Source organism: Oryza sativa, chromosome 3 (assembly GCF_034140825.1).
Source record: "Oryza sativa Japonica Group chromosome 3, ASM3414082v1".
Taxonomy (NCBI): Eukaryota; Viridiplantae; Streptophyta; class Magnoliopsida; order Poales; family Poaceae; genus Oryza; species Oryza sativa.
Genome location: NC_089037.1, coordinates 31,589,655 through 31,617,236, shown reverse-complemented (window position 1 = coordinate 31,617,236; position 27,582 = coordinate 31,589,655). Strand labels below are relative to the sequence as shown.

Here is a 27,582-nt window from a genome sequence, read left to right as displayed (position 1 = left end):
TTATTCAAATAACTGAAATATGCATAACTCTCAAGAAACATGAACCGCCCCTATTGAGTTTATTCAAATAACTGAAATATACATAACGCTTAACACATATGACAGTTTAATTAATATAATGTAACCGCTGATGTGATAAAGTGGCAATACTATGGAGAAGTTATATGGCAATAATAGACCATGTAAATGATTGTGCTTTATTCTTAGTTTATTACCATATTATACAAAAGTTCAATGAAATAAAAACAATTGTCTTTAATATGTCCGGCTATACTTAAAAATAATTTATGTCGTTTTTCAGAAAGTAGTAAAACTACATTTTGATCTCACCTTTAGCGGGAAAACTTGTTGCTAATACCGGACAGAAGGATTGGAAAAAGAAAGATGTAATTACCTAAACACAAATAAACAAGGTATTGTGATTTGTTATGTTAAAAGATGAAGAGTTATGATAACTATATTTTGTCGTATGCGAGGGTTTTATAACATACGTCATGCCATGTTGACTCATTGGAATCCGAAACTTATAGCAACATCAAATGTGAAATGATCCATTAGATTGTTTGGACCTTTTGTTTATTTATTATTACCATTACCATTATTATTATTTTTTAGAAAATAATATAGATATGTGATAAGGTCTATATCTTTTCAGACTTACCTAATCCACCATAGACTGCCACATCATAAATTCTACGTGTCGTCCTCCGATTCAACCTCCACGACACCCAAAAACCCTCTCCATGTACAACGTGGCGGTCGCGCCGTGCCAGCTGGACCGCGATGTGGCAGACCAAGTCCAGCCAAGGCCCAACCGGCCCATATCCCAGCATTAACTCGTGTCCAGTTTTAGCCAAACTCACCGTCTACGTACGTACGTTACGTATACACATACTCCATACATACGCCCACCGTATATGATATTGGTAGAGTAGAGATCAGTAGACCTGACCACCAGCCTCCCCCACCCCCACCCAACGGAGAGAGAATACGGCTACTCCCATTCTCTCTCTCTCGCGTCGCGTTCGTTGGCTCGTTCGTTCCCCTCCTCCTCCTCCTCCACGCTGCTCCACCTCTCGCTACGCTTCTTCGCTGGTAAGATCGCACCAACCCAATCCTGAATCCTTCCTCCTCATCCCCCCTCGTCTCGCCGATTGCTGATCTCGGATCCGTTCGTTAGGTAAACCCTAGATGGCTTGATCGCGCAATCGCTCGGAGCAAAGGCGGGGGGGGGGGGGGGGGGGGGGGGGCGAGGAGAGGGGAGGGGGTGGAGGGTTCAATTCAATTTCGTCAATTCGTTTGCGCGGCGCCCGCTGCGGCCCGTGCGGTGTAGGCGGCGGCGGCGGAGCGCTCGCGGGGGAGCGGCGTTGTGGCTGGGGAGATGGTGAAGAAGAAAGGCAAGTATAGCCCCGGCGCGAGCGGCAGCGGCAGCGGCAGCGGCGGCGGCAATGCGGGAGGAGGCCCCAGGCCGGGCGGCAGGGAGACGGTGGTGTGGTCCGAGAAGATGAACGAGTATCTCATCGACGCGTTGCTGCACCAGCAGGCGATCGGGAACAGGGGCGAGGGGAGGTTTCACTCCGCGGCCTTCGATAGCATCATCTCCGGGGTCGCCGAGAGGTTCGGGGTGGCCATCGACAGGTCAAACATCAAGAACCGTCTCAAGTCCATCAAGGAGAACTTCCATGAATGCGAGAACCTCTTCCAGAACCAGAGTGGCTTTAAGTGGAGCGCGATGAACAAGAAGTTTTATGCTGACCCAACTGTTTGGAGGGAGTACATCGAGGTCTGTTTATTTTTTGTTGTCAATCAATCAGCATTGCTGAAATTTCTCAAGCTGTTTTGAACTCTTTGCTTTGATCTTGTAGAGGAAACCGGAAGCCAGGAAATGGATCAACAAGCCCATTGATCATTACGATAGGTTACTAGAGCTATTCGGTAAGGATAGAGAAAGATGTCTAGCTTCTGGCAGCCCAAAGAGTCCACCGGCAAAAAAGGCGCGAAGAGACCCACCAAAGGAGAAACCTCAACGGACACCAACAAATGGTTTGGTGTCACCCATTGTCAAAAGTTTGAAAGACATGGAATCTCAACGGACACCAACAAATGTTTTGGTGTCACCCATTATTATCAAAAGTTCGAAAGAAATGGTGAATGAAAACGAGGTATCTATCTCTGAAACTGAATAAATATGAGACATATAATTAATTATTTTGCTGACATGATTTGTTTTCATTTCGTTGAATGAGGGTTTAGCATTAGTAAAATTGGTAGGGTGATTGGTTGAATCCTTATTTTTCCACCTCTAACTATTTGTTATGCTTTCTTATGCAAGTGTTTGTTTCGTCACCAAAATTGTGGCATGCAGTGTTTCTTTAGCCCTATAAACCTACATGTGATAAACACAGTATTTTACTAGCTTGGTCAGAATTATTCCGTGGACTATTTGGTCGCAGCTGCAAGCTACACTTGGCCCAACAGTAATCTATGCAAAGTAGTCTATGATAAAATAGGGTAACCAGATCCTTTTGTTCAGTAGGTGCATATGCATTTTTTTAAAAAAAAATGCAAATAAGATAAATTGTACCTTGAGCTTTTTGTTATTACCTGCGTGCTGCATGTTCTCATACCGCTGTACAATTTCTGTTTGTTATTTTGTGCATCTGCTGTCATCAAATTGTCTATCATTTCATTCATGCAAGGTTGTATGTAATCCATTGCATCTCGCCAAAACTTCACTGTACACAATTGCTTCTCTGCATTGAGATAATCCATTGTTCTAACTGTTCTTTTGGTCTCTTTCACTTGACCAAATCAAAGAATGAATGCAAGTCTGCGCAATAGTCTCTGAGTTCAGTACATGAGTAAAATTTCGGCTATATGTTCTTGACTGATGAGATTCCTGTTTCTTTCAGGTCCCTAGCGAGGCGGTAACAGAAATTAACATAGCTGAGGAGCAGGATCTATCAGAAAAGTTCACAAGTGAGAATGGTGCTATGCCAGTTGAAGGTAATTCATGTGGTACAGGTATGCCCTATGCTCCCGAAAACTGGCCATGTCCTGGAGATCAATGGAGCTGGAAAGTGGGAAACAGGGCTTCTGCAACTGGCCACTGGCTTGATAGGTAATGCTGTTTTCTAGGCCTAAATAGCTTCCATCTGAAGTTTTTTACTTTTGCTATAAGGAGAAGAAAATAAACACAGGACACTGATTCTTAATTAGAATCAGACCAAGTTTGGTAGGTGAATTCTTCTAGTGTGTTGGAAGGCTCGTATGCTATTATTCATTATTATTTTTAGAACTGGGCCAGTAGCTCTATCATTCCATTAAGGAGAAGGGACACTCATGCTAGTGGTAGGACTTGAACTGGGTCGATGGCAAGGTTAAACAGCCTCCCACCAACAGGCCGCTGGCCTTCCCCACCAAAATTGTTTGAGTTATCTATGGTTGTTCGGTCTAGAAAATGAATTTTAGCAGTACTATTAACTTGTGTTATGGATACATCTGTGAACAGGTACCTTACACCGCCCTCACGTTTTCGTGATGCTACTGGTAAAAAGACATCATTCACAAGTAGACTAAAGGTTGAAGAATTTATCAAGACAGAGTTTCCAGATATGGATCCGAACACATTCTTTTCTATGTTTATTTGGAAGATCCCTGCTAAAGGACACTGTATCCAAAGAGGTTAAACCTTTCTGTTGCCTTTTATGTTCTTTTAGTTGCTGTTTCCATGTAAGATTGTCTTTTACAGTATTTCCTAGCGGTGCTGTACAACCACCGGACCAGAGACTGGGCTCTGACATCAGCTCACTGGCAGTTGTGGTGACTATTGGATTCTGTGCGGTTTAGAATACTATAGCAGACCATTACAGACGCTGTAGTGACTAGCGGCTTGGACTACATATAATACCAGGTGCTTATTTGTAGAGATATTCACCAAGTAGCCAGTGCCATACACCATTCATTTCATTGTGTGTATTGGGCGCTTCTTATGTAGGATTAGACCTTCTTTTTGGAAAAACATTCATTTCATATAGGAGACTATATTTTTTTGTGACTTACTATTTGATTCTCTTGAAGTAATTAATATACAACATTACTTACTAAAAATGCCTACCTGCCTGAGGACCTTTCTGTGTTCCTTTCCTCTATCTAATAGTGACCTTCTCGTGTAATCAAAATCTGATTTTTGTATGGCTTACCTTTTTCACTGTTATTTTGTATAAACTTCCATATTTTGAATCTTTTATGTTTTAAGTAGCTAACATATCACTGGAACTCTACCCTATGTATCCCCGATCCACATTTTTAGACTTTCTTTTGACACAGTCTGTGCCATCGATTCCTTATCGTTATAAACACTTTGATTGGTTTTGTACTTTGATGCACCTTCTTCAATAACTTTATTCAGCTCTACCACTTAGCATACCTCCTAACTAACAGGATAATCTAGTGTAGAAATGTGAAAACATCACAGGTTACCTGCCATGTTACACTGGAAATAAAAATGGAAAAAGTATACATTGGAAATAATAAAGTCGATAGGCAACAGTGCTTCTCAGAATGCAATAGATTCTCAGTGTACTAACCACACTTTTGATTTTTCTTGTGCCTATGCACCATCAATGTCGATATCTGTTATCATGTGATAAATCTCCTGTTACAGTGCCTCTATAGTGTAGCCAATAAACTATGTTCTCAATATTGTTTAGCCAGAATGATATCCTATCTATTTACAAAATACTTTTGTTCATGTGTAATCTGGGAAGTGCTTCAAGACTTGGTTGTTATTTTTGGTGGATGCGCTTTGAACATTTTAATGTTTATCCTGTGTATAACACACATATTTTATCCATAAATTAGCGACAACGGGCCCTGGGCTGCTCGGGCTTCAGCCAGGCCTGGTCCTGAAAGACCCTTGTAACCCTTTATAGAAAGTAAAATTTACAGGTATAGAGGGCCCATACCAGGATGGTTTGTTTGCCCAGCCTGGGTAAAGCCCATTTCTGGCTCCGCCACTGTATATATAGGTTGTTCTACACAGCTTACCTCTTGCACTCTCTGCTCCTAAACCCTAGCCGCCAATCTGATCCTTGCTTCTGCCTCTACCTCATCGTGGTGCCGATGGATCCATTTGCGCGAACCAACTCATTGAGGCGGATCCATGAACGCTATCTCCTTCCCCCTTCGGAGAGTAACACTGACGCTGGTTTTTACGTCTATATTCTGGAGTCAAGTTACAGTAAGCTCCATTCTTTTCTATCAAGTGGTGTTTTCCATTGATTCAAGTGGTGTTTTTCCCCAAATCGTAACACCGATAAAGGAAAATAGATCATTTGCCTCATTCGGAATTCATATGTAGCATATAAACTGATTTTGTCTTACTTTTATTCATATCTAACCTGGTATTGATGTGAGGTTTGATCCAATACCTTGGTTGTAACATGTAGCCAAAGGGATTTTTTTCTTCACTTGAGATGTGTGTTCTTTCCTTTGTGTGTTAACGGGTTAGAAAATGCATCCTATATACTGCCTTTGCATGTTTTCTGCTACTTTGTTGATTTTCCCTTGTATTTTTGCTGTTCTTTAACACCAAAAATGTCTTCAGGAGGTGGAGAAGTGAGGAGGGTCTTTTGTCCTTATGCAAGGCAAGCTGATCCAGCTGGACCATGCAAGGCCAGGAATAACTTGTGTAAACTTGAGAGAGAGGGATTCATTGAATCATCTCCGGCACAGGATTGTGACCTCTGCTGCAAAATGCCTGATTTCTGCCGAGAGTGCTGCTGTGTTTTCTGCCGCAGGGTTGTTGACTATTCCTTTGGAGGTTATAGCTACATTAAGTGTGAGGCAGTCCTAGAAGAGAACAAAATATGTGGGCATATTGGGCACCTTGATTGTGCTCTCCGTACTTTTATGGCTGGAACAGTTGGAGGATGTATTGACTTGGACATGCAGTATTGTTGCAGACGTTGTGATAACAAAACGAACTTGATGCTGCACGTAGAAAAATTCTTGGAAATATGCCAATCTCTTCAATCAAGGGATGACATTGAACCTATCCTGAATACTGGCTTATGCCTAGTGCGTGGTTCAAGACAAACAAGAGCAAAAAGCTTGGAGAGCATTATGAGATCAGCAATGGCAAAGGTATGGTCAGTTTTATTTTTTTAGCCACTTGTGGAAACTTCCATTTTGGTCACCATTTATCTTCTTTTTGATCTCTTATAAGTAGTTTGTGGCTATGCACTGATGGTTTACAACTATATGCAGCTAAAGTGTGGGGTTGATCTTGCTGAAGTTTGGAAAATGGAAGATAATGGTATCAACTCAACTCCAAGTGCAGGTAACTTAATTTTGAATGCAACTGATCATAGAGAACTATATTAGGCAAATATATTGCTCTAGATATCCAGAGGACAATCCATTGCTCAAACAGCGCCCAGCCTAGCTGCAATGGCCCAGATATTTGGTGCCCTCTTATGTTATTAGACAGAACGGAAACTCTATAGATTATGCTGATATTTGGATCATACTAGTCAAAACCATCTGCGATTTGTTCCATACAGACCATTTATTTTGAAAAATGTAAGTGATGTTTTGGTAGTTTTTGTAACATGTGGAGTCTAGCTCCCCTGTCATGCCCATGGCTTCATTGCTATAGATATACTGCTGCTAATCATGTTGTCTGTAATTTTGCACAATTAAAACCATAGAGGACTGACAACAATTTGGATCTCAGATTTACTTCTGTTGTTGCTTTATGTATTGCTTTGCTGCTATAATTGTGCATAATTGAGTTCCATATGTCTCATGCAGAAGTTTCCCCTGCTACCGGTGGTGTAACAGTGCTTGGGATCCAGCAAGCTCCAGAAGAGGATGCTCCTCCAGGGTTTCCATATTATGTTGATTTGGCTGACAATGATTTGCAGAGGGCTGTTGAAAATCTTCCAGCTTACATTACCGAGGATCAACACACACTGTCTGTCAGGTTCGAAGATTCGATAGATCATGCTCTTAAAGAACTGAAGAGATCTCAGGAAGCAGAGTACAAGCTGGCAGAGCAGAAGCTTTATTCCCAGAAGGATCATGTCCTGAGTCTTTATCGTCAGCTTGATTCTGAAAGATCCGTCCTTGCAGACCCTATGCCCTTAGCTGATGATGATGGTTCACTATATAGTACACTAATCACCAATGTTATGAAGCGTGTGGATCAAGTGAAGAGTGAAGAGGAGAAGCTCAAGGTCATGCTGGGAATCGCTGATGGATTTGGGAAAACGCCATCAGGAGTCATTCAGGAGCATTTCGGGCTACCTGCTGATACTGCCAACTGAGAGTGCCTGCTTTGTTGTACTGTCGTATGAGTTTGTTACCAACCCATCTGGTTTGGACTAAACCAGTAATACCGTGAAACTCGCGGTAATCCGTGGACATGCCTTTAGGAACCTTCGCTCTCCCTAATACCAGTTTTACCGTTTAGCAGTACCAGTTTTACCGTACTTAAAGTGATCGTTCTACTGTCAGCGTCGTTTATCCTTGTGTTCTTCTGTCGTGTAAGTAAATTTACATTACAGGTTGCTTCTGCTGCAGCTGCTGTGATCCCAGAGCAATGTTGGAGAGGTAAGCATTTACAGATTTTGACTAGAATGAGCAGCAGCGCAGCACGGAGGCAATTTTCCTTTCAGTAATTACTGCTTGTCAGTTGTAAGATTAGGCGATATTCCTGTTGGAATCGCAATACTGAAGAATTCATGGAGCTGAAGGAACCCCGGCGATTGATGAAATCTGCGGTGGCTGAGTAATCTGATGAAATAGTAGATCAGCTGGTGACATCAGGTCTCGCTCGAAGCAGCAGCCTGCAGCCTGAGGATTGATTTGTTGGTTGCGGCTATTAATATACTCCCTCCGTACCATAATATAAGGGTTTTTAAGTTTTTGCTTGCACTGTTTGACCACTTGTCTTATTAAAAAAATTATTCAAATATAAAAAACGAAAAGTTGTACTTAAAGTACTTTGGATAATAAAGTAAGTCAAAAAAAATAAATAATAATTCTAAATTTTTTTTAAATAAGACGAGCGGTCAAACAGTGTAAGTAAAAACTTAAAATCACTTATATTATGGGACGGAGGGAGTATCACTTGATTTAGGACTCCTGGTCATCTGGAATCTCGATGCTGTCAGACGAATCTTCAGCATCATCGTGCTGAGTCATTGGCTCATTGCACCTGACTCCATTGTTGCGCTCGTTGAGTTCAGCTCCATATTTGTTCTCTCCTGAATTGTTTCAAGGAATTGTGAATGGATTTTCCCCACCTTTGCCAGCCCTCTTCTCAAACGTGTTAAGGTTGGAAAATGTGATAGATGTAGAGATGGATGTTTGAGCAGACGGCACAGTTTCATTCATGTTTCATGACCGAAATTTAGAGTTCCCCAAACCAATCTTTTTTGTTCTTGGTTGAAATTCGTTGAATTTATTTCTCTTGAAATTCACGAAATCTACCATCTCGCTAAGGCTGACATTTTAACACCAAAACAAAGGAACCCTGGGCATGAGACGAATGATGGGTCTGGGCGTCTGGCCACACAGAGGGGAGGATGAAGAACAGTACTATGTTTATGTGGCAAGGATTCGAGTTTGAACCGTACGTATTTTCTCAGAATACACTACCAATCGAGTTTGATAACACTACTGTACGTATGTACCATCGATCAACTCCCTCCGTCCCAAAATAAACATAACCATGAGTTTTCGTGTTCAACTTTAATCATTCGTCTATTTTTTAAAAAAAAATAAGTCACATATAAAATATTATTCATGTTTGATAATATAATAACAATAAAATATTAATTATAATTTTTTTTAATAAGACGGAAAATCAAAGTTGGACACAGAAACTCATCTCTGCGTTTATTTTGGAATGGAGGGAGTAATAATCAAGATATGATCTTGATAATCAGAATAATTCGGCAGTTCTTACCCCGTTCATCTGACTAAACATCACATCAATACAACCAAAAGAACGGATACACAGTGTGTTCCACCATCAATCTCACAGGAGATGAGACGAACAAAGCAAAAGCTAATAAAAACCATCCTAAACACCACCCTTCTTCAAGCCAGAGTCTTTGAAGTCAGGTCGGGTTCGCCTGAATCCCGCCGGCGCCGCCGTGGAACCGTCGCCTGGCCAGCCTCTGGCGAGCCCGCCTCGCCACCGCCGAGCACCTGGACGCCACCAGCTCCGCCGCGGCGGGGATCAGCCGCGTCCCCTCGAACACCACGCTCCTCTGGTACTCCACCACCCACGTCTCGGCCTCCAGCCTCACCGCCGGCGAGCTCCGCCCACCGTAGCTCCACGAGCTGCCGTTGCTCGCCCTCACCGTCGGCCACACCCTCCCGTCGGACCACTGCAAAAATGGCAACAACGACGCGGGGCTCAGCTAGCTAGCTGCAAATGCAAGATTGGTTTTCTGGGAGTTTGTATCGGTTATGCCCTGTTTACATCTCGTCCTAAAATTTTTCACCATATCACAATTCACATCGAATTTTTCACCATATCACAATTCATATCAATTCATATCGAATGTTTGAATATATGTATTAAGTATTAAATATATGCTAAAAAAAACTAATAGCACAGATTGTGACTATTTTGCGAGACGAATCTTTTAAGCCTAATTGCTCCATGATTGATAATGTGGTGCTACAGTAAACATTTGCTAATAACGAATTAGTTAGGCTTAATAAATTCGTCTCGTGGTTTACTGATGGATTTTTTTTTAGAGAAGGGTATTTTCTACCCGGCCTCCATATCTAACCGGATATATACGGCCATTGAGATAGGGAAGTTAGCCCCGCAAACAATCCAATCTGAAATTCACTCCATAGAAGATTTAAACTCAGGACTTTTGGGTACTACTCAGGTCACTGTAACCACTATATTACATGTCATTTCGTAATTAGTTTTTTTAATTAGTTTTTCGTAATTACTTATGGATTCTGTAATTAGTATTTTTATTAGTACCGAACACCTCATGCAGTATCCTATATAATATCTGATATGACACGCTAAAACTTTAGATCCTAGTAACACCCCCTTAGTTTACCTCGGTGATCTTGCCGGAGAGGATGGTGAGGTGCCGTGCCGGGAGCGCGCGGGGGAGGAGGCCGGAGGTGCGGAGTGGGCTCCCCCACACGGTCACCTCCTCCGCCGCCGACTTGTACACGGCGCAGCGCCAGTAGAACACGCGCTGATCATTCTGCGCGAGATCGAGATGGAAATCTCTTTAACCCAAATCAAGAATTCAACATTCTCGCAGGAACCAAAAAGGGAAAAAATGTTAATACCTGCTCGAATTGCCAGACGGAATCGTGCGAGCTGCAGTTGGAGATCCCCTTCTCGCCGCCGACGAGCTGCCCGAGCATCCGCTCCAGGGCGCGGAGCTTGTGGCTCAGGCCGCCCGGCGCGAGGCGCGCCTCCGTGGCCAGCCGTGCCACGGCCTCCGGCGAGAGCTTGGGGCCGAAGCCCCTCGCCGCGATCTCCGGGACGAGGCCGGAGTCCACCCAGAGGAGGAGGAGGAACCCAAGAACCGTGGCCGTGTAGAGGGCCCAGTCATGCGATCCCCCGGGGGTCTTCCTCCCGGCGCCGCCACCGCCGCCGCCGGCCGCCTCCTGCTGCTGCCGGGGCCTCCTCGACTTCGCGGTGGACCGCATCGGCGGCGTCCACGGCTCCGTGACGGAGGAGCCGTGCGGCGTCGTGTCGGCGCCGCCGAAGAGCGGGCGCGGAGCGGGCTTCCTGTCCCTGGCCGCCGCGGCGAACCACCTCCGCGCGGAGGCGGCCTCCGGCGGGAGGAGGTCCCTGGTGGCGTTGATGCTGGCGAGGCACATCTCGCACGCGCAGTTGGCGTCCTTGCGGCATCCCGGGTAGTAGCACCCTCCTCCTCCCGCAACCCCATCCCACGGCACGACTATGGTGGGCGGCGGCGTCCGCGCCGCCGCCGCCGACACGCTGGGGTTGGAGTTCGAGGAGCAGGAGGACGCGGTGGTGGAGCAGCGCGTGGCGGTGGTCGGTGGCGTGGTGGCGGCGCTCGGCGCTCTCCTCGCCGCCATCTCCCTCTCGTCCATGGCTTGGCTGGATGGTTTCTCGGAGCTGTGAGTTAATGCGAGGCGGCGGCTTGGAGAAGAAGAAGAAGAAGAGACGAGTTGAAAAATTTTGAAATCGCGTGGTGGCACAACGGCGAGCAACGGTCGACTCCTGGTCGTGGGGTGGGAGATCTGGTGATTGCAGTGTGGCTGACGTGTGGGGCCCACGGATGATCCGTGGGGGCTTTCTGACTTTGGAGTTCGGCTTTCCGGTAAATGAACCTACAGTACTGAAGTGTTAATGGGCCACACCAGACACCAGTTTAGGCCCCCGTTCGTTTCTACACGGAATAAGTTCATCTAAGATCTCTTAATTTATCAACGAATCCGATTTTCGTCATTCAACCGGAAAACCAGATACAACGGGTCCCTCAACTATCAAAACCAGTGCAGATGAGCTCCCTCGGTGGTTTTGAGGGTAGTTTTGGCTGACGTGGCGCTACGTAGCAAATTTGACTTGGTCTTCATCTGATGTGGCATTGACGTGGCGCATACGTGGCAATTTGATCCCGAAAAATAATAAACTTTGTGGGACCCACATGTCAGTCTCACACATAAATGAAGAATGGTGGGGCCCACGTGGGCCCACATGTCAGCTAAAAAATAAAGATGGTGGGGCCCACGTGGGCCCCACAAGTCCCTCCCGGCTCTTTTTTCTCTTCCTCTTCGCTCTCCCTCATCCAGTCGTCCTCGCAGGGAGCGGCGGCAGGAGCATGCCGGCGGACGGAACGGCGGCGGGGCGAAGGGGCGGGCGGAGCGGCAGTAGGCCGCGGCGGCGGAGGTTGCCGGAGGAGGAAGAGGCAGAGGAGGAGGTCGCCGGCGAGCGCGACAGCTACACTCCGTCGGCCGCTCCGTCCGCGATGCCTAGCCGGACGACGGCGCCCCTCCTCACTCGGTAGCCGCACGCGCCGCCTCCCTCCTCGCCCGGCCGCCTCCGCCGACGTCCTCGATGGTCACATCCGGGTCGAAGCTGCCCTTCGTTGCCCGGCTGCCGAGCGCCGCCTCCCTCCTCGCCTGGCTGCCGCGCGTCGCCTCTCCTCGCCCGGCCGCTGCGCGCCGCCTCTCCTCGCTGGGCCGCCGAGCGCCGCCTCCCTCCTAGCCGGGCAGCCGAGCGCCGTCTCCCTCCTCGCCCGGCCGCCGCGCGTCGCCTCTCCTCGCCCAGCCGCCGCGCGCCGCCTCTCCTCGCCGGGCCGCCGCGCGCCGCCTCTCCTCGCTGGGCCGCCGCGCGCCGCCTCCCTCCTCGATGGGCCACCGAGCACCGCCGAGCTCCTCGCCAGGCCGCCGTGCGTCGCCTCTCTCGCCCGGCCGCCGCGCGCCACCTCTCCTCGCCGGGCCGCCGAGCGCCGCCTCCCTTCTAGCCGGGCCGCCGAGCGCCGCCTTTGTCCTCGCCCGGCCGCCGCGCGCCGCCTCCCTCCTCGCCGGGCCACCGAGCACCGCCTTCCTTCTCGCCCGGCCGCCGCGCGCCGCCTCTCCTCGCCGGGCCGCCGAGCGCCGCCTCCCTCCTCGCCGGGCCGCCGCGCGTCGCCTCTCCTCGCCCGGCCGCCACGCGCCGCCTCTCTCCTCTCCCGGCCGCCGCGCGCCGCCTCCCTCCTCTCCTGGCCGCCGCGAGCTGCCATCCCTCACCCGGACACTGCCCGCCGCCTCGGGGATGGGAGAAGGGAGAGAGAGGAGGAAGAAGAGGGGCTCTAGTTGAAAAGAGGGAGATGCTGAGAATGACATGTGGGGCCCACGTGGGCCCCACCATTTTTTTATTAATTTATGTGTGAGACTGACATGTGGGTCCCACGAAGTTTATTATTTTTTCGGATCAAATTGCCACGTATGCGCCACATCAATGCCACATCAGATGAAGACCAAGTCAAATTTGCCACGTAGGCGCCACGTCAGCCAAAACCACCCTCAAAACCGTCGAGGGACCTCATCTGCACTGGTTTTGATAGTTGAGGAACCCGTTGTATCTGGTTTTCTGGTTGAAGGACGAAAATCGGATTCGTTGACAAGTTAAGGGACCTCAGATGAACTTATTCCTTTCTACACATGTGCCTGAGCTGAATGTGTCACGAAGGGCATGTTTGAAGGATTTTCTAGCTGCGGCAGTTTTCCATATAATTTTCAGTTTCCTTAAACGGTTCAAATTATCACCTAAATTATGAGAATATATGGTAAAATTCAGAAAATGAATTATAAACCATAAGTTCAAAAACTGAGTTTCTCCCGATTCTCATAAACTGACTATCAACCAGCAGAATTTTAGAATTTTAAGCTCCCCTAAATAGAACAGAAGAAAGAGTTGAAACATTACCACATGATTAATAACTATTATAAATTTTTAGAAAATATTTGTTTGATTTTTGAAAGAAAGTTTCTAATAAAATATCCCATTTAGCAACTTAGAAAACGTAGAAAAAGGAAATAGCTAAGCTAATCAGCTAAAAGAACAGGGCTTTACAACTAATCCCTTCATTGCTTGGTGAACAACAATCTCTTGAATGAAATTTCGTAAAAACTGAACTAATTCACACCCCATCAGTTAAAAAATATAACAACTTCTAGCATTTCAAATTTGTTCCTAGATTTAGCATTTTTTTCACCTATTTCATCATCTTCATCTAAACTATCATGCCATTTTTTTTATTTTAGCTTCTTCATTTATTTCCTCATCCTAATTGATCACAATCATCATTTAGTTTCACATTAATTTTTAGTTCCCGTGAAAAATTTCAGAAGTGCTTTAGGACGGAATTAGCTACCTATTGTACACAATTTACATGGAACGGTCACTGATCATCGCTGCATATCGCCTGTATGAGTTTCTTTATTTCGTATCCTCTGTTGGTTTCTTCTGGGAGCACTTGTCAAGGGCGTCAGGCCCTCGGGTAGCCGGCCCTCGGCTACGTAGCACGTAGCCTCGGTCTGTCGTCTTCTCCGGCGAGGTTGCCCCCTGCCGCAGGCTTAGTTGAGAGAGAGGAGATTAGATTGGTAATTATTTGCTTAATTCAATTTTTACCCGGAATACAAGATAAGTAGGCCACCGGCCAACAAACTTAGAAACTACTAATTTGGAAATAATTAAACTAGGAAATAACTCTCCTAAAATCAAGGCTAGCTACTATCCTCGGCCCTGCCTTCCTGCGCGCTGATTGAGTCTGCTACGGACGCTCGGGCCGCGGCTCTCCTGACGTCGTGGGCTCGACGCTGACGCACATAGGTGCGGCCCCACATGACATCTCTCCCCCCCCTCAAGATCCAGCTCGTCCTCGAGCTGAAAATCCAGGTACACGGCACGGAACTCCTCCAAGTCTTCCCATGTAGCAGAAGAGGCCGGCTCACCACGCCAGTGCACAAGAAGCTGGCGGACACCGCGCGCCAAGCGAGCGCTCTCCACCCGAATCGGCTCAGGGACAACAGCACCATGGTGGATGTCGGGGAGCGGCGTTGGAGCGGAAAGTCGATGCAGAAACGTCACGACCCGTCAGCCTTCTTAATGAGAAGGACTGGTGAAGAGAACGCCGAGTCGCTACGGCGGACGATGCCCTGCTCGATCATAGCGGCGCACTGCCGTTCCAGTTCATCCTTATGGGCCGCCGGGTACCGGTACGGACGAACAGCGACAGGGGGCGCGTCCGGCTTGAGGACGATGGTGTGATCTCGAGCATGCTGCAGGGGCAGCCCCTTGGGCTCGGCGAAGACGTCGCCGAAGTCGGCTAGGAGCTCATCGAGTAGCGACTCGCTGGCCGCTGTTGTGACTCGGATGCGTGGTGCAGGAGACGACGGCACGCCTGCCCAGCAGATGGTGCGGCCGTGGTACTGGAAGGACATCGTCCGCTCCGTGAAGTCCCAAACAATCGGCCCCAGAGACGCCATCCACTGGGTGCCGAGCACCATGTCGTAACCTGCAAGTGGAATGACAAAGAGATCGACGGTGAAGAGCGAGCCGTCGATGGAGAGCACGGCCTGTCGGATGACGCCAGGACATGCGACCTTCTCGCCATTGGCCACAGTCGCCGTCATGCGTGGGCGTGGCTGGACCGGCAGACCCGTGCGGCACGCTGCCTCCTCGGCAATGAAGCTGTGGGTGGAGCCGCTGTCGAGGAGAGCGGTGAGGGTGGTGGCGCCGACGGTCACCTGTACCTGCATGGTGTCGGCGACCGGTACGCCGGCGATCGCGTGGAGGGAGAACACCGGGGACTCCAAGTCCTGCGGTTCCTCAGCCGCGTCGGTGTCGTCGTCGTCATCCATAGCGCAGTCCAAGAGGAACAAGTGCTTGCAGATTTTGTTATGGCCACGGCTGTACTTCTCGTCACAGTTAATGTTGAGATTATGGGTATATAATGATTTAATTTATTCCATAAATAAATCATGACATTACAGATGAAAACTAGCATGAACGCCTCATTAGATCTACACATGTAAACTACGCAGAATAACATGAACAGATCAAATATGCGCAACATATTGAACACGTACCGAGGTGACGAAAAGACCGGCTGCTTGGTCGAAACATTTCGCAGGTGTCTACGAAGGCACGAAACACGCGAGCGAAGAGGAAGGCGAGCCGTCGCGAACGAACAGGGAGCAGTCGCGTGAAGCGCTTCCCAAAAACCTTATTGCCGCCTTCTCCCGGTGCAGGACGTCAAAGGCAGAGGTTCCGGAGACCTGCTCTCCCGATCGCTGGTGCACGCCGGCGAGCGGGATGGAGTAGTCTACGAGCGACGGCGCAGTACAGAGTAGGAGGCAAACCCTAGATTGATTTTCGCATATATTGCGTGAAGACGGCGGGTCGGTTTATATAGAGAAGGGTCGCTTGATCAGGGCGCCCGCACGATCTCTACTGCGCGTAACCGAACCGGATAAGTCGCGCGTAACTTATCCGGACTCCACGCCGTTTGCACGCACCGGATTTTTCGGAACGTTTCCAAAACAAAACGAATCCGAATTTGCAGCAAAACAAAACTGCAAAAGGAGGCTGCATCTGCGCAAGGGTGAGGAGCCAATTTTTCGGACCATTCGACGCGTACGTCGTGCACGCACGCCGCCTGCCATGCCATGCCATGCCATGCCATGCCAGGCGAGGCGAGCGAGCGCGCGCGTGTGTTTCCCCTCTTCTCTCCACCACACATGCTTCAAGTGGCTAGGAGGGCATCCTCCCTTTTAAGGAGGTCCCCCTCTCCTAGAATAAGCAAGGTGGTACTAAACTCCACATGCATGCCATCCCATGAGGTGGGCTTTTGTGATTTTCCAAAGAATTAATCTTCGAGTGGGCTAAGGCCCATTCATTAATTCCAACAATCCCCCACCAAATCTCAAAATCCCACTGAGATTTGCCTTTTCCAATGTACTGTTTATATACCAGCGGTTCGATGGAGACCAATTAAGGTTGAACATCCACCTAGAACTCCAAGCTACACTTACTCACAACTTGAACAATGGACTACGCCTTGAATTGCAAGTCTTGTGCAAGCAAGTTTCACTCAAAGTCTTATCTGGTACTAGACCGTCTGTAGACTACCCCTCGGGTGGAGCGTATAAGTCATACTCCTAGGTCTTTAGTAAGCTTCCTAGAAGATTCACCCAAAATCTTCATAGACTGCGACCAACAGTCAAGCTCACAAAGGTGAGTTCCTTCAAGAATGCTCTGCAGGACAACATCTTTGCTAATTAAAGCCAACAGAACTCATTAAGGCATAGCCAACCTGCCTTGCAGCTCACGAGAGTATATGCATCTTCACTTGGATAGGGTATATATATTGGTACTCTCCTCTAGTTTATTAATGGTTTGTTCTTCCCAGGATCTAATTCACGGGATCTCCGATCACATAGACTGGGTTACCACCATAGTATAACTCACATGGGTCTCAAACCCATCTCCTTCGATGCATTGTCTATCACATTTCGTGATAGTCCCTTCGTGAAGGGATCTGCCAGGTTTCTCGCTGTTTGGATGTAATCCAACGTTATAACTCCGGAGTTTCTTAATTTCCTGACAGACTTCAATCGTCTTTTCACATGTCTAGACGATTTCATATTATCCTTAGAACTATTCACTTTGACAATTACCGTTTGATTGTCACAGTTCATAAGGATAGCCGGCACCGGTTTTTCAACAACAGGCAGATCCATTAATAGATCACGCAGCCATTCTGCCTCAACAGTAGCAGTATCCAGTGCCGTTAGCTCTGCTTCCATGGTTGACCTCGTCAAAATTGTCTGTTTGCAAGACCTCCATGAAACAGCACCACCACCCAGTGTGAAAACATATCCACTAGTGGCTTTGATCTCATCCACATCAGAGATCCAGTTAGAATCACTATAACCCTCCAGTACCGCAGGATACCCAGTATAGTGAAGCCACAATTCCACAGTACCTTTCAGATAGCGCATTACTCGCTCAAGCGCACGCCAGTGATCATCTCCCGGATTAGAAGTAAATCGGCTCAACTTGCTCACAGCAAAGGAGATATCAGGCCTAGTTGCACTAGCCAGGTACATCAACGAGCCAATGATTTGGGAGTATTCCAGTTGATTCCTAGCAATTCTCTTGTTCTTGCGAAGCAACAAGCTAGGATCATAAGGTGTTGGAGAAGGCTTACTATCAATATAGCCAAAGCGATTCAAGATCTTCTCCACATAATGGGACTGCAAGAGAGTAATCCCATTCTCACCTCTAATTAGCTTAATGTTTAAGATAACATCAGCTACTCCCAAATCTTTCATATCAAAATTTTGAGACAAGAATGATTTAACCTCATTTATCACCTCAAGGTTTGTCCCAAATATCAGTATGTCGTCAACATACAAGCACAAAATAACTCCCTCACCCCCACCATGGCGATAGTACACACATTTATCTGCCTCATTGACTGCAAAGCTTGCAGATGTCAATGTTTTGTCAAATTTCTCATGCCATTGCTTAGGAGCTTGTTTCAGACCATACAAAGACTTCAACAATTTGCACACTTTGCCTTCTTGACCTTCAACTACAAACCCATCAGGTTGATCCATATAGATCTCCTCATCCAGCTCTCCATTAAGAAAAGCTGTCTTAACGTCCATTTGATGAACGAGAAGACCATGTGAGGCTGCTAGGGAAAGTAGCACACGAATTGTGGTCAATCTAGCAACAGGTGAGTAAGTGTCAAAGAAATCTTCGCCTTCTTTCTGAGTATAGCCCTTAGCAACAAGCCGAGCCTTGTACTTTTCAATAGTACCGTCAGGCCTAAGCTTCTTCTTGAACACCCACTTGCACCCCACAGGTTTACACCCATAGGGTCGCTCTGTCACCTCCCAAGTCCCGTTAGCGATAATGGAATCCATTTCACTATGGACAGCCTCCTTCCAGTAGTCTGCATCAGGAGATGCATATGCTTCTGAAATTGACTTAGGAGTGTCATCCACGAGGTACACAGTGAAATCATCACCAAAAGACTTAGCCGTCCTTTGTCTCTTACTCCTTCGAGGAGCTTCACTGACATCCTCCTCAGAGACAAGTTCATGTGTATGTTCAGTTTGTTCTGGTGGTGTGATTGAACTGGGAATTATTTCAGAGGGTTGGTTCGAACCATTATGTGTATCCTTCATTGGGAAAAAGCTCTCAAAGAAGGTAGCATCACGAGACTCCATAATTGTACCAACATGCATGTCCGGTACCTCGGATTTAACTATTAAAAATCTATAGGCAATGCTATGATGAGCATATCCCAGAAAAACACAGTCCACAGTCTTAGGTCCAAGTTTGCGCTTCTTCGTTATTGGTACATTGACTTTCGCCAAGCACCCCCATGTGCGCAAATAAGAAAGTGATGGTTTTCTACCAATCCATATCTCATATGGTGTTTTGTCCTTATTTCTGTTAGGAACTCTGTTTAACACATGATTTGAGGTCAACAATGCCTCCCCCCACCATGCCTTAGGCAGTCCCGCGGTGTCCAACATGGCATTCACCAAGTCAGTCAGTGTGCGGTTCTTCCTTTCAGCAATCCCATTAGACTCGGGAGAATAGGGAGGTGTCCTCTCATGTATGATGCCATGTTCCTCACAGAATAAGTCAAACTCGTTCGAGAAAAACTCTCCACCACGATCAGACCTAAGCCTTTTTATCTTTCTGTCAAGTTGATTTTCAACTTCTGCCTTATAAATTTTAAAATAGTCTAGAGCCTCGTCTTTCGTTTTCAACAAGTACACATAGCAAAATCTAGTAGCATCATCAATCAATGTCATGAAATATCGTTTTCCACCCTTCGTCAACACCCCATTCATTTCACAAAGATCTGAATGTAGGAGTTCTAGTGGTGCCAAGTTTCTCTCCTCGGCAGCCTTGTGAGGCTTGCGAGGTTGCTTCGATTGCACACAACTATGGCACTTAGAACCTTTGACAATGGAAAACTTAGGAATTAAACACATGCTGGAAAGCCGAGACATCAAGCCAAAATTAATATGACATAAACGTGAATGCCAAACATTAGCCTCATCATCCACACTGCCACAAATATGGTTCACAGACTTATTGCAGAAATCAGAAAGGGAAAAGCGGAACAGGCCTCCGCACTCATAACCTTTACCAATAAAATATCCATGTTTAGACACGACTACTTTATTAGACTCAAAAACCAACTTAAATCCGTCTCTAGTCAGACGGGAGCCACTAACAAGATTCCTGTCGATAGAAGGGACATGCTGCACGTTCTTCAGCTGCACGATCTTTCCCGAAGTAAACTTCAGATCTACCGTGCCAACACCATGAACAGAAGCATGTGACCCATTCCCCATTAGGACGGTGGAACCCCGTGCGACCTGATAAGAAGAAAACAATGAGATGTCAGCACAAACATGTACATTGGCCCCAGTATCAACCCACCAATTAGTAGATTGATTAACTGAAAAAACAGTAGGTAAATTACCATACCCGCTTCCATCTCCAGTGTTGCCAATGGTCACATTAGCAGACTTAGAAGTCTGCCCTGCAGGTGCCTTCATCCCCTTGCGTTGTGGACACTTCCTAGCCAGATGACCAACTTGGCCACACACAAAGCAAGTCCTCTCATCCTGATTAGGATTGTTGTTGTTCTTCTTCTGCTTCTTGAAGTTGGTGGTCTGCTGAGCTTTGTATTTCCCCTTGCTCTTGTTCTGGGCCTTGTGCACAACATTGGCACTGGACTGCCCACCATCGCCCTTAGACGCGGCATCTTTTTCCCGAGCTTTCTCCTCAACATCAAGAGACGCAATCAACCCCTCAACGGAGTATTCCTGTCTCTTGTGTTTGAGTGCAGTACCGAAACTCCTCCAAGATGGAGGTAGTTTTGCAATAATGCACCCGGCCACAAATTTGTCGGGTAAGACACACTTAAGGAGTTCGAGTTCCTTAGCCATGGTTTGTATCTCTTGAGCCTGTTCGACTACAGAACGGTTGTCAGCCATTTTGTAGTCATGAAACTGCTCCATGATATACAGATCATTGCTAGCATCAGTAGCACCGAATTTAGTATTCAGTGCATCCCACAACTCCTTAGCGTCGGTCATATGCATATACACCTCGACCAGACGATCGCCAAGAACGCTAAGAATGCATCCCACAAAGAGAGTAGTGGCTTCCTCGAATTGCTTCTGCTGTTCAGCAGTAAGAATTCCTTCAGGTTTGCCAGTACTCACCCAGAAGCATTTCATAGCTGTCAGCCACAGAGTGACCCTGATCTGCCATCTCTTAAAATGCACACCGGTGAATTTATCCGGCCTCAGTGCATCAGCAAAACCAGCCATAGTAAAATCACAGTGCCTATAATAAGGTTTTTGGATTGTTGAGATTATGGGCATATAATGATTAAATTTATTCCATAAATAAATCATGACATTACAGATGAAAACTAGCATGAACGCCTCATTAGATCTACACATGTAAACTACGCAGAATAACATGAACAGATCAAATATGCGCAACATATTGAACACGTACCGAGGTGACGAAAAGACCGGCTGTTTGGTCGAAACTTTTCGCAGGTGTCTACGAAGGCACGAAACACGCGAGCGAAGAGGAAGGCGAGCCGTCGCGAACGAACAGGGAGCAGTCGCGCGAAGCGCTTCCCAAAAACCTTATTGCCGCCTTCTCCCGGTGCAGGACGTCAAAGGCAGAGGTTCCGGAGACCTGCTCTCCTGATCGCTGGTGCACGCCGGCGAGCGGGATGGAGTAGTCTACGAGCGACGGCGCAGTACAGAGTAGGAGGCAAACCCTAGATTGATTTTCGCATATATTGCGTGAAGACGGCGGGTCGGTTTATATAGAGAAGGGTCGCTTGATCAGGGCGCCCGCACGATCTCTGCTGCGTGTAACCGAACCGGATAAGTCGCGCGTAACTTATCCGGACTCCACGCCGTTTGCACGCACCGGATTTTTCGGAACGTTTCCAAAACAAAACGAATCCGAATTTGCAGCAAAACAAAACTGCAAAAGGAGGCTGCATCTGCGCAAGGGTGAGGAGCCAATTTTTCGGACCATTCGACGCGTACTTCGTGCACGCGCGCCGCCTGCCCTGCCAGGCCAGGCCAGGCGAGCGAGCGCGCGTTTCCCCTCTTCTCTCCACCACACATGCTTCAAGTGGCTAGGAGGGCATCCTCCCTTTTAAGGAGGTCCTCCTCTCCTAGAATAAGCAAGGTGGTACTAAACTCCACATGCATGCCATCCCATGAGGTGGGCTTTTGTGATTTTCCAAAGAATTAATCTTCGAGTGGGCTAAGGTCCATTCATTAATTCCAACAGTTAAAGCATAGCCCGAGGCGGCGACGCTCGTCCTGCTCCGCCTGAGAGAGCCGCTTCACCGGGCGACCGTCGATGAGGACAGGGGGCGATGCGGCCCTAGGCGCCGGCGGCTGGGGCGGGGCCTGGCGCGGACCCAGCGTCGGCAGTATCCCGTGGCCAGGGGCTTTGGCCAGGGTGGCAGTGCACTGCTCCATCAGCTCGAACTGCCGAGCCAAACTCATGGCGGTGACGAGGGACTGCGGATTCTGCATCTGGACCTTGAGACTGAGCGGAGGAAGCAGACCGCCGGTGAAGAGCTGAACCCGTTGTGCCTTCGTCAGGCGGCCGGCGCGGGGCAGGAGCGCTTGGAAGTGGTCCTGGTAGTCCTCCACGGTGGTAGTGCGGCGGCAGTCGGCTAACTCGAAGAGGGGAGCCGAACGGAGTGGCGGCCCGTACCGTAGGACGAGGAGTTCCCGGAAGCGACGCCACGACGGTTTACCCTCATCCGCCTGGACTTGCATGTACCATAGCTGTGCACCATCTTCAAGGTTGTAGGACGCCATCCAAACCTTCTCTTCGTCCATGATCCGTTGTTGGTGGAAGTACGACTCACACCAATTGAGGAAGGTGAGCGGATCGGACTTCCCATCATAGCGCGGGAAATCCATTTTCTGAAATCGCGGCGGCCGGACGGTGCGGGGTTCGCCGGAGTCTGTCGTGGCGCCCGAGGATGAGGTGCGGCCGGAGGAGAGGGCGGCAATGGCCTTGGCGTTGGCGGCGATCGAGGCCTGCATCTCCTTCATGGCGGTGGTGAGAGCCTCCACGGAGGTCTTGAGGTCATTGGGGTCACCCATGCCGGGTGGGCAGGACGCGCCGGAGGACGAGTCCGAGGATGGTGGCGCGGCGGCTGGTGGTGGCGAGGATGTGGCGGGTGGTGGGGAGACGGCGCGGCGCGGCGAGGATCGTCTGGAACGTGATACCAGGTTGTCAAGGGCGTCAGGCCCTCGGGTAGCCGGCCCTCGGCTACGTAGCTCGTAGCCTCGGTCCGTCGTCTTCTCCGGCGAGGTTGCCCCGTGCCGCAGGCTTAGTTGAGAGAGAGGAGATTAGATTGGTAATTATTTGCTTAATTCAATTGTTACCCGGAATACAAGATAAGTAGGCCACCGGCCAACAAACTTAGAAACTACTAATTTGGAAATAATTAAACTAGGAAATAACTCTCCTAAAATCAAGGCTAGCTACTATCCTCGGCCCTGCCTTCCTGCGCGCTGATTGAGTCTGCTGCGGACGCTCGGGCCGCGGCTCTCCTGACGTCGCGGGCTCGACGCTGACGCACATAGGTGCGGCCCCACATGACAGCACTGGACACCGACCAGTACATGTCGGCACAGTTTTAAATCCACAAAGTTTCATATCCCTTTCTCCTTGGCCCGATCAGCGACCCCGTAGGTTGTTTGCAAGTGTCAGCACATCACATCCTCTTGGGTTTCTTCTTCGATCATCTGACATCTCGGAAGCTTCTGAATTTTTCAAATCACGTAAAGCTCAAGTGTCCATGTCACTGATGCAAGCAGATAGATTAGCTCGTTCTCTTTTGACTGAGATCATCATTAATGAACAAGTTATTTTGGAGCCAAAGTGTTTAATCAATACTCCAGTTGTTAATTAGTAGATACTCCTACTTTGCTGTGAAGGAACTAGGAAGCCATGATCCCGGATCAGAAAAAGGGAACGCAGTCTTTAGCCTGAAAAAGTATGTTACACGTTGCAATCATCGAAAATTAAGCAAAATGATCATCTTAGAAACAATGATCCAAAGCTTGAGCTGCATGCACTTTCACTTTCTCCAGGTCACACTGGATGCTACCAATGTCCATCTGAGATGCAGCAATGCAGTGCCTTTTGTCTCAAGATCAGAGAAGCTTGTAACATACACACATCTTTGAGTGACATGTATCAGACAGGTGCTAATTTGATTTCACTTCAACTGTGTCATCCCTAATAATTTCAGACTTTGAGTGGAATGGTTAGAATGGTTAGAAGTCTGCAGATCAAGTTCTACCATAAAAGGAAGGATCATTAACAGTAATTTGTACTGTTGTAGTATACTGCAGTGCCGTTCTGAAGATGATAGCACTGCCATTTCCTCTGGGAGACAGAATTCAGCAATCCATGCAGGACAGGGGCCTACGGTGTCTCTACTCTTAAGGATGTCACTGTCAGCTGATCAAGTATACTCCCATCAGAGTAATCTGCAGAGATGTCCTCTTGGACTTCAGAGAGAGTATTTTGTTGAGAAAATCAGGATATCTTTCTCTATCTAGCACCTCTAGCCGGCCAGGTGTAGGAAAGCAGCTACTCTCATTTTTTTCAAACATGGGAAGATGGATGAGGTGTCATTGTGGACTTGTGGTGGTTGAGCACCGTGTTGAGGATAAACTTGGTGCATTTCTCTGAATTTCTGACTGAAAACATATTCAGGTTTCAGGGAGGTGGAAAAGGACTGGATCTCGTGAATTCTGCTTGCTCTCATTCTCTCCGATCATTTGTCACCATGTTAACATTGTGCAGCTACAGGAAATTCGGACGTGACTCTTCTCACTTTTCTTGATTTCTTCACGTGTGGTGATAGTGAGGATTCAGAAAACAACCGGTTGAAAAGGGCATTTTTGTCGGGAGAGAATTAACGCAGTGGTGTGAGTGGGTGCCCTTTTTCCCTGAAAATCTTTGACAAGAATGAACATTTTATCTGCAAAATCCAAAGAAGAAACCAAATGCTGAAATGCAACGCCTGCCCTGGAAAGATTCTTGAGAGAAAACAATGGAGATAAAGATTCACGCAAAATCGAGCAGCAAAATTCAGAGAAATATACCACTGTATAAACTCTGCACCATTCGGTTAGCAAGAATCCAAAACAATGGAGTGAGTGATGGAGGAAAAAGAAAAGACCACTCAAACCGCTCGATTCCTCGAGCCCTATACGGCGATGGAGACGGCCACCTTTTCGAGTTCCACGCGCCCTTAATGCACGGCCGCCGCCGTGCCGCCGTGCCGGAGCACCGGCGGCTGTGGCGGTGGAGACTGGAGAGAGACGGGAGGAAGGGGACGGCGAGGACGACGAAAGGGTCTAGATATGTAATATGTAATAGTATAGGGGTCTTAGTGAAAATAATCTCTGTTAATCTACACTGTTGAAATCTAATCCAATGGCGTACGGGTCGCTACCATTGGTTCCGAAATAGGGCTATAAATGAAATAATAGATTAGTATGAGGGTTTATTCGGGAAATACATCTTGCTCGCAAATCCTTTCCTTTTTTTTTTTGCGAAACAATCCTTTTCTCAATCTGAACCGTTAAAAAATGATCCAACGGTTTGTTTAAAGCCAAGTGTCTTTATTTGCGGATAATGTTAAAAATAGAGTATTAAAAGGGGTACTTATGCAAAGTACTCATCGCTGATTCTACTCGATCACGGCCGTAGACTGCCGATCGAATGGTTCCCATGAATTCTAGCTCCTGGGCCAAGAATTAACGGCGGCCGGCGGCCGGTGCAGATCGCCGAGCTAGAACGCCGGAGTCCACCGGCGGCGGCGCCGCCACCGCCGTGCTGAACAAGGACTGGTGCCTCCGTACCTTCCTACATGGAGTGCAGTGAAGAAAGTGCTAATGAAGACGACGGTCGACGAGGCAAGCAGCAAGTAGCTTCCGCGCCGGCGATGATGATCTCGATCGGAAAGGGAGAAGACGTACGGAGTAGATCAAATCGGAAGAAATAAAACATAAAGCAAATTATCTATCGGAGAGGATCATTTGGTCCATATATAGCATTCGATGATCATGATCGAAGGATAGCTAGAGCTATACTCCTAGAAGCGAAGCTAGCTAAAGGCACGAGAGTATAGTACAAGATCATGTGAAATATTACTTGAAAAGAATGTGAAAAATATTGAACTTGATTACACATATGTGCACCCTCTTTCACCGTGGTTAACACCACCTGATCAAAATTCAAAATTCACATAGAAACCTTATGTATATTACTACTGCTAGTCTCTCTACTAGATGCGAGAGGAAGAAGAAGACGATGGAGATTGCATGCGTCGTGCGCTGCGTGCACCTCGTCACAAGAACCGCACGCCACGCCACGCCACCGCGCGCGCGCGCGCTCGCTGTACATGTATGGCGATGATCGATCGCCCGATCAGATGAGCTGGACCGAGAGCGTCGACGGCGCGCGGTGGTGGTGGTGGCGCTCGGGCGCGGCTCGCGGCGACGGCGACGACGACGACGAGGAGGATCCGGAGGCGCGCCGCCGCTGCTTCCAGGAGGCGGTGCGCAGCATCTGGCACATGCCCTCGGCGACGCGCTCGGCGGGGCCGCCGCGCTTGAGCATGCGGCAGAAGGCCATGTGCGCGCGCACGGCCTCCTCCACGTCGACGGGCGCCCGCGGCGAGCTCTTCCCGGCCTCGTACTTCACCGCCTCCGAGCACAGCCCGCACAGCCACCTCCCCCCGAAGTACGCCCTCACGCCGCCCACGTACTCCCCCGTGCACTCCTCCTCCAGCCCGCAGCACTCGCAGCTCATCACCACCGCCACCATCTCCTCCTCCATGCTTGCAACAACTAGTATCTGAACAAGTTTATCTCCCTTCTTTGATCAGAGATGACAAGTGTTCTTGCCTCTGAATTTCTGAATTATATTACTAGGTCGTAGCGGCAGCAGCAGCAGCAGTAGGTGCTCTCTAGCTTTGAGCTATTTCTTCTTCTTTCCTTGTGTTGCTTAGCTGATTGATTTTCTTGGTGTTTGTTGGTCGTGTGCAATGCGTTGGTTTCCTTTATATTGTTTTGATATGGCACCTTTCGCTGTCGCGGCGACCGGCAATGAAATGTACAGATTGTTTTTTTATGGAGAAGAAAAAAAAAGGAGAGATTTTGCTTTTTGGCACATGGATAGTACCCATCAGATGATCAGATGCATGCTACTGCTATCTAGGCCATCTACTGCTCAACATGGTCATGGACTAGTAGTAGTACACTGCTTGGTTATTGTTTTTTTTTTTTTTTGCCCTGATGACAAGGGAAAAGAACAGCGGGGAGAAAGAGCATTTTTGACATAGTTTAGAGTGCAGAGTCTTCAGTTGTGCAGGTTTGTTTACTGCTTCACGATTTCATACTCTGATTGATTGATTCTGAATCTCTCTTTAGTTCCATGTATATGATTGTTTTAGGCACATGGCTGACACCATGTCAAAGATTTCGCGCTAATTTGATTTCCAAGTCAAAACTTCCGCGGAGAATTTACTGAATCTCTGCCCTATTTTACAGGGAAAGAGCAAGTTCTATGTACATATCTGTACTAGGCTGAGCACCATTGTACTATTTCTTTGCTATTTTTGTCAAAGAGAGCAAGTGGGGTAATGGAATCTAGAAAATCCACCAAGTCGTGTACATTTAATTAATAGACATCCATGTACAATTAAATTATAAAAACAAATTAACCAACCAATTTCTGACTATAATCCTCTATCAAAAACAAAAAAAAAATGAATCTGATGATAATGCTCAGCTGAAAACCGAACAGAATACTCCCTCTCCATGGCATGGCTGTCGTGATGATCCATGGACCCTACCACGTACTCGCGGCTTACAAAGTCTCTACTACGGTTCACGTCAACACGGTATAATCGTACAGTGCCATAAACATGCCATGTCTGC

The 27,582-nt window shown here is 47.8% G+C and overlaps 5 protein-coding genes across 6 annotated transcripts; 1 reads left to right on the top strand and 4 right to left on the bottom strand.

Moving 5' to 3' along the window:
- The first annotated feature begins 966 nt into the window (after nucleotides 1–966).
- LOC4334095 (uncharacterized) lies at nucleotides 967–7,520 on the top strand. 2 transcript variants are annotated; one of them, XM_015776118.3, is made up of 8 exons: nucleotides 967–1,095; nucleotides 1,181–1,783; nucleotides 1,866–2,162; nucleotides 2,913–3,121; nucleotides 3,512–3,684; nucleotides 5,609–6,147; nucleotides 6,271–6,343; nucleotides 6,817–7,520. In XM_015776118.3, exons 2-8 carry the CDS (start codon nucleotides 1,382–1,384, stop codon nucleotides 7,329–7,331), a joined length of 2,208 nt encoding a protein of 735 aa, XP_015631604.1. In that variant the 5' UTR covers nucleotides 967–1,095; nucleotides 1,181–1,381; the 3' UTR covers nucleotides 7,332–7,520. The 2 variants fall into 2 exon arrangements, with proteins under 2 accessions (XP_015631604.1, XP_025879622.1); XM_026023837.2 differs by having other exon boundaries at nucleotides 967–1,783.
- Nucleotides 7,521–8,927: 1,407 nt separating this feature from the next.
- Nucleotides 8,928–11,155, bottom strand: LOC4334094 (uncharacterized). Its single transcript, XM_066309112.1, has 3 exons — nucleotides 10,345–11,155; nucleotides 10,104–10,256; nucleotides 8,928–9,404 (listed from the first exon to the last, which is right to left on the bottom strand). Exons 1-3 carry the CDS (start codon nucleotides 11,119–11,121, stop codon nucleotides 9,132–9,134), a joined length of 1,203 nt encoding a protein of 400 aa, XP_066165209.1. The 5' UTR covers nucleotides 11,122–11,155; the 3' UTR covers nucleotides 8,928–9,131.
- Nucleotides 11,156–14,601: 3,446 nt separating this feature from the next.
- LOC136355688 (uncharacterized) lies at nucleotides 14,602–15,378 on the bottom strand. The gene has a single exon (XM_066308513.1). The coding sequence runs from the start codon at nucleotides 15,376–15,378 to the stop codon at nucleotides 14,602–14,604; it is 777 nt and encodes a 258-aa protein (XP_066164610.1).
- Nucleotides 15,379–21,591: 6,213 nt separating this feature from the next.
- LOC107280391 (uncharacterized) lies at nucleotides 21,592–22,984 on the bottom strand. The gene has a single exon (XM_015774698.3). It carries the CDS (start codon nucleotides 22,717–22,719, stop codon nucleotides 21,874–21,876), a length of 846 nt encoding a protein of 281 aa, XP_015630184.1. The 5' UTR covers nucleotides 22,720–22,984; the 3' UTR covers nucleotides 21,592–21,873.
- A 2,782-nt stretch (nucleotides 22,985–25,766) lies between these two features.
- Nucleotides 25,767–26,680, bottom strand: LOC4334093 (uncharacterized). Its single transcript, XM_015773908.3, has one exon. It carries the CDS (start codon nucleotides 26,477–26,479, stop codon nucleotides 26,069–26,071), a length of 411 nt encoding a protein of 136 aa, XP_015629394.1. The 5' UTR covers nucleotides 26,480–26,680; the 3' UTR covers nucleotides 25,767–26,068.
- Between the last annotated feature and the right edge of the window lie 902 nt (nucleotides 26,681–27,582).

Coding starts and splice junctions, on each gene's coding strand:
- LOC4334095 (XM_015776118.3), top strand. CDS start 1,382: ATGGTGAAGAAGAAAGGCAAGTATAGCCCCGGCGCGAGCGGCAGCGGC. Junction 1,784..1,865: donor TTTGGAGGGAGTACATCGAG/GTCTGTTTATTT, acceptor TTGATCTTGTAG/AGGAAACCGGAAGCCAGGAA. Junction 6,148..6,270: donor TGAGATCAGCAATGGCAAAG/GTATGGTCAGTT, acceptor AACTATATGCAG/CTAAAGTGTGGGGTTGATCT.
- LOC4334094 (XM_066309112.1), bottom strand. CDS start 11,121: ATGGACGAGAGGGAGATGGCGGCGAGGAGAGCGCCGAGCGCCGCCACC. Junction 10,257..10,344: donor CCGTCTGGCAATTCGAGCAG/GTATTAACATTT, acceptor GATCTCGCGCAG/AATGATCAGCGCGTGTTCTA. Junction 9,405..10,103: donor TCTCCGGCAAGATCACCGAG/GTAAACTAAGGG, acceptor CCATTTTTGCAG/TGGTCCGACGGGAGGGTGTG.
- LOC136355688 (XM_066308513.1), bottom strand. CDS start 15,378: ATGGATGACGACGACGACACCGACGCGGCTGAGGAACCGCAGGACTTG.
- LOC107280391 (XM_015774698.3), bottom strand. CDS start 22,719: ATGGGTGACCCCAATGACCTCAAGACCTCCGTGGAGGCTCTCACCACC.
- LOC4334093 (XM_015773908.3), bottom strand. CDS start 26,479: ATGGAGGAGGAGATGGTGGCGGTGGTGATGAGCTGCGAGTGCTGCGGG.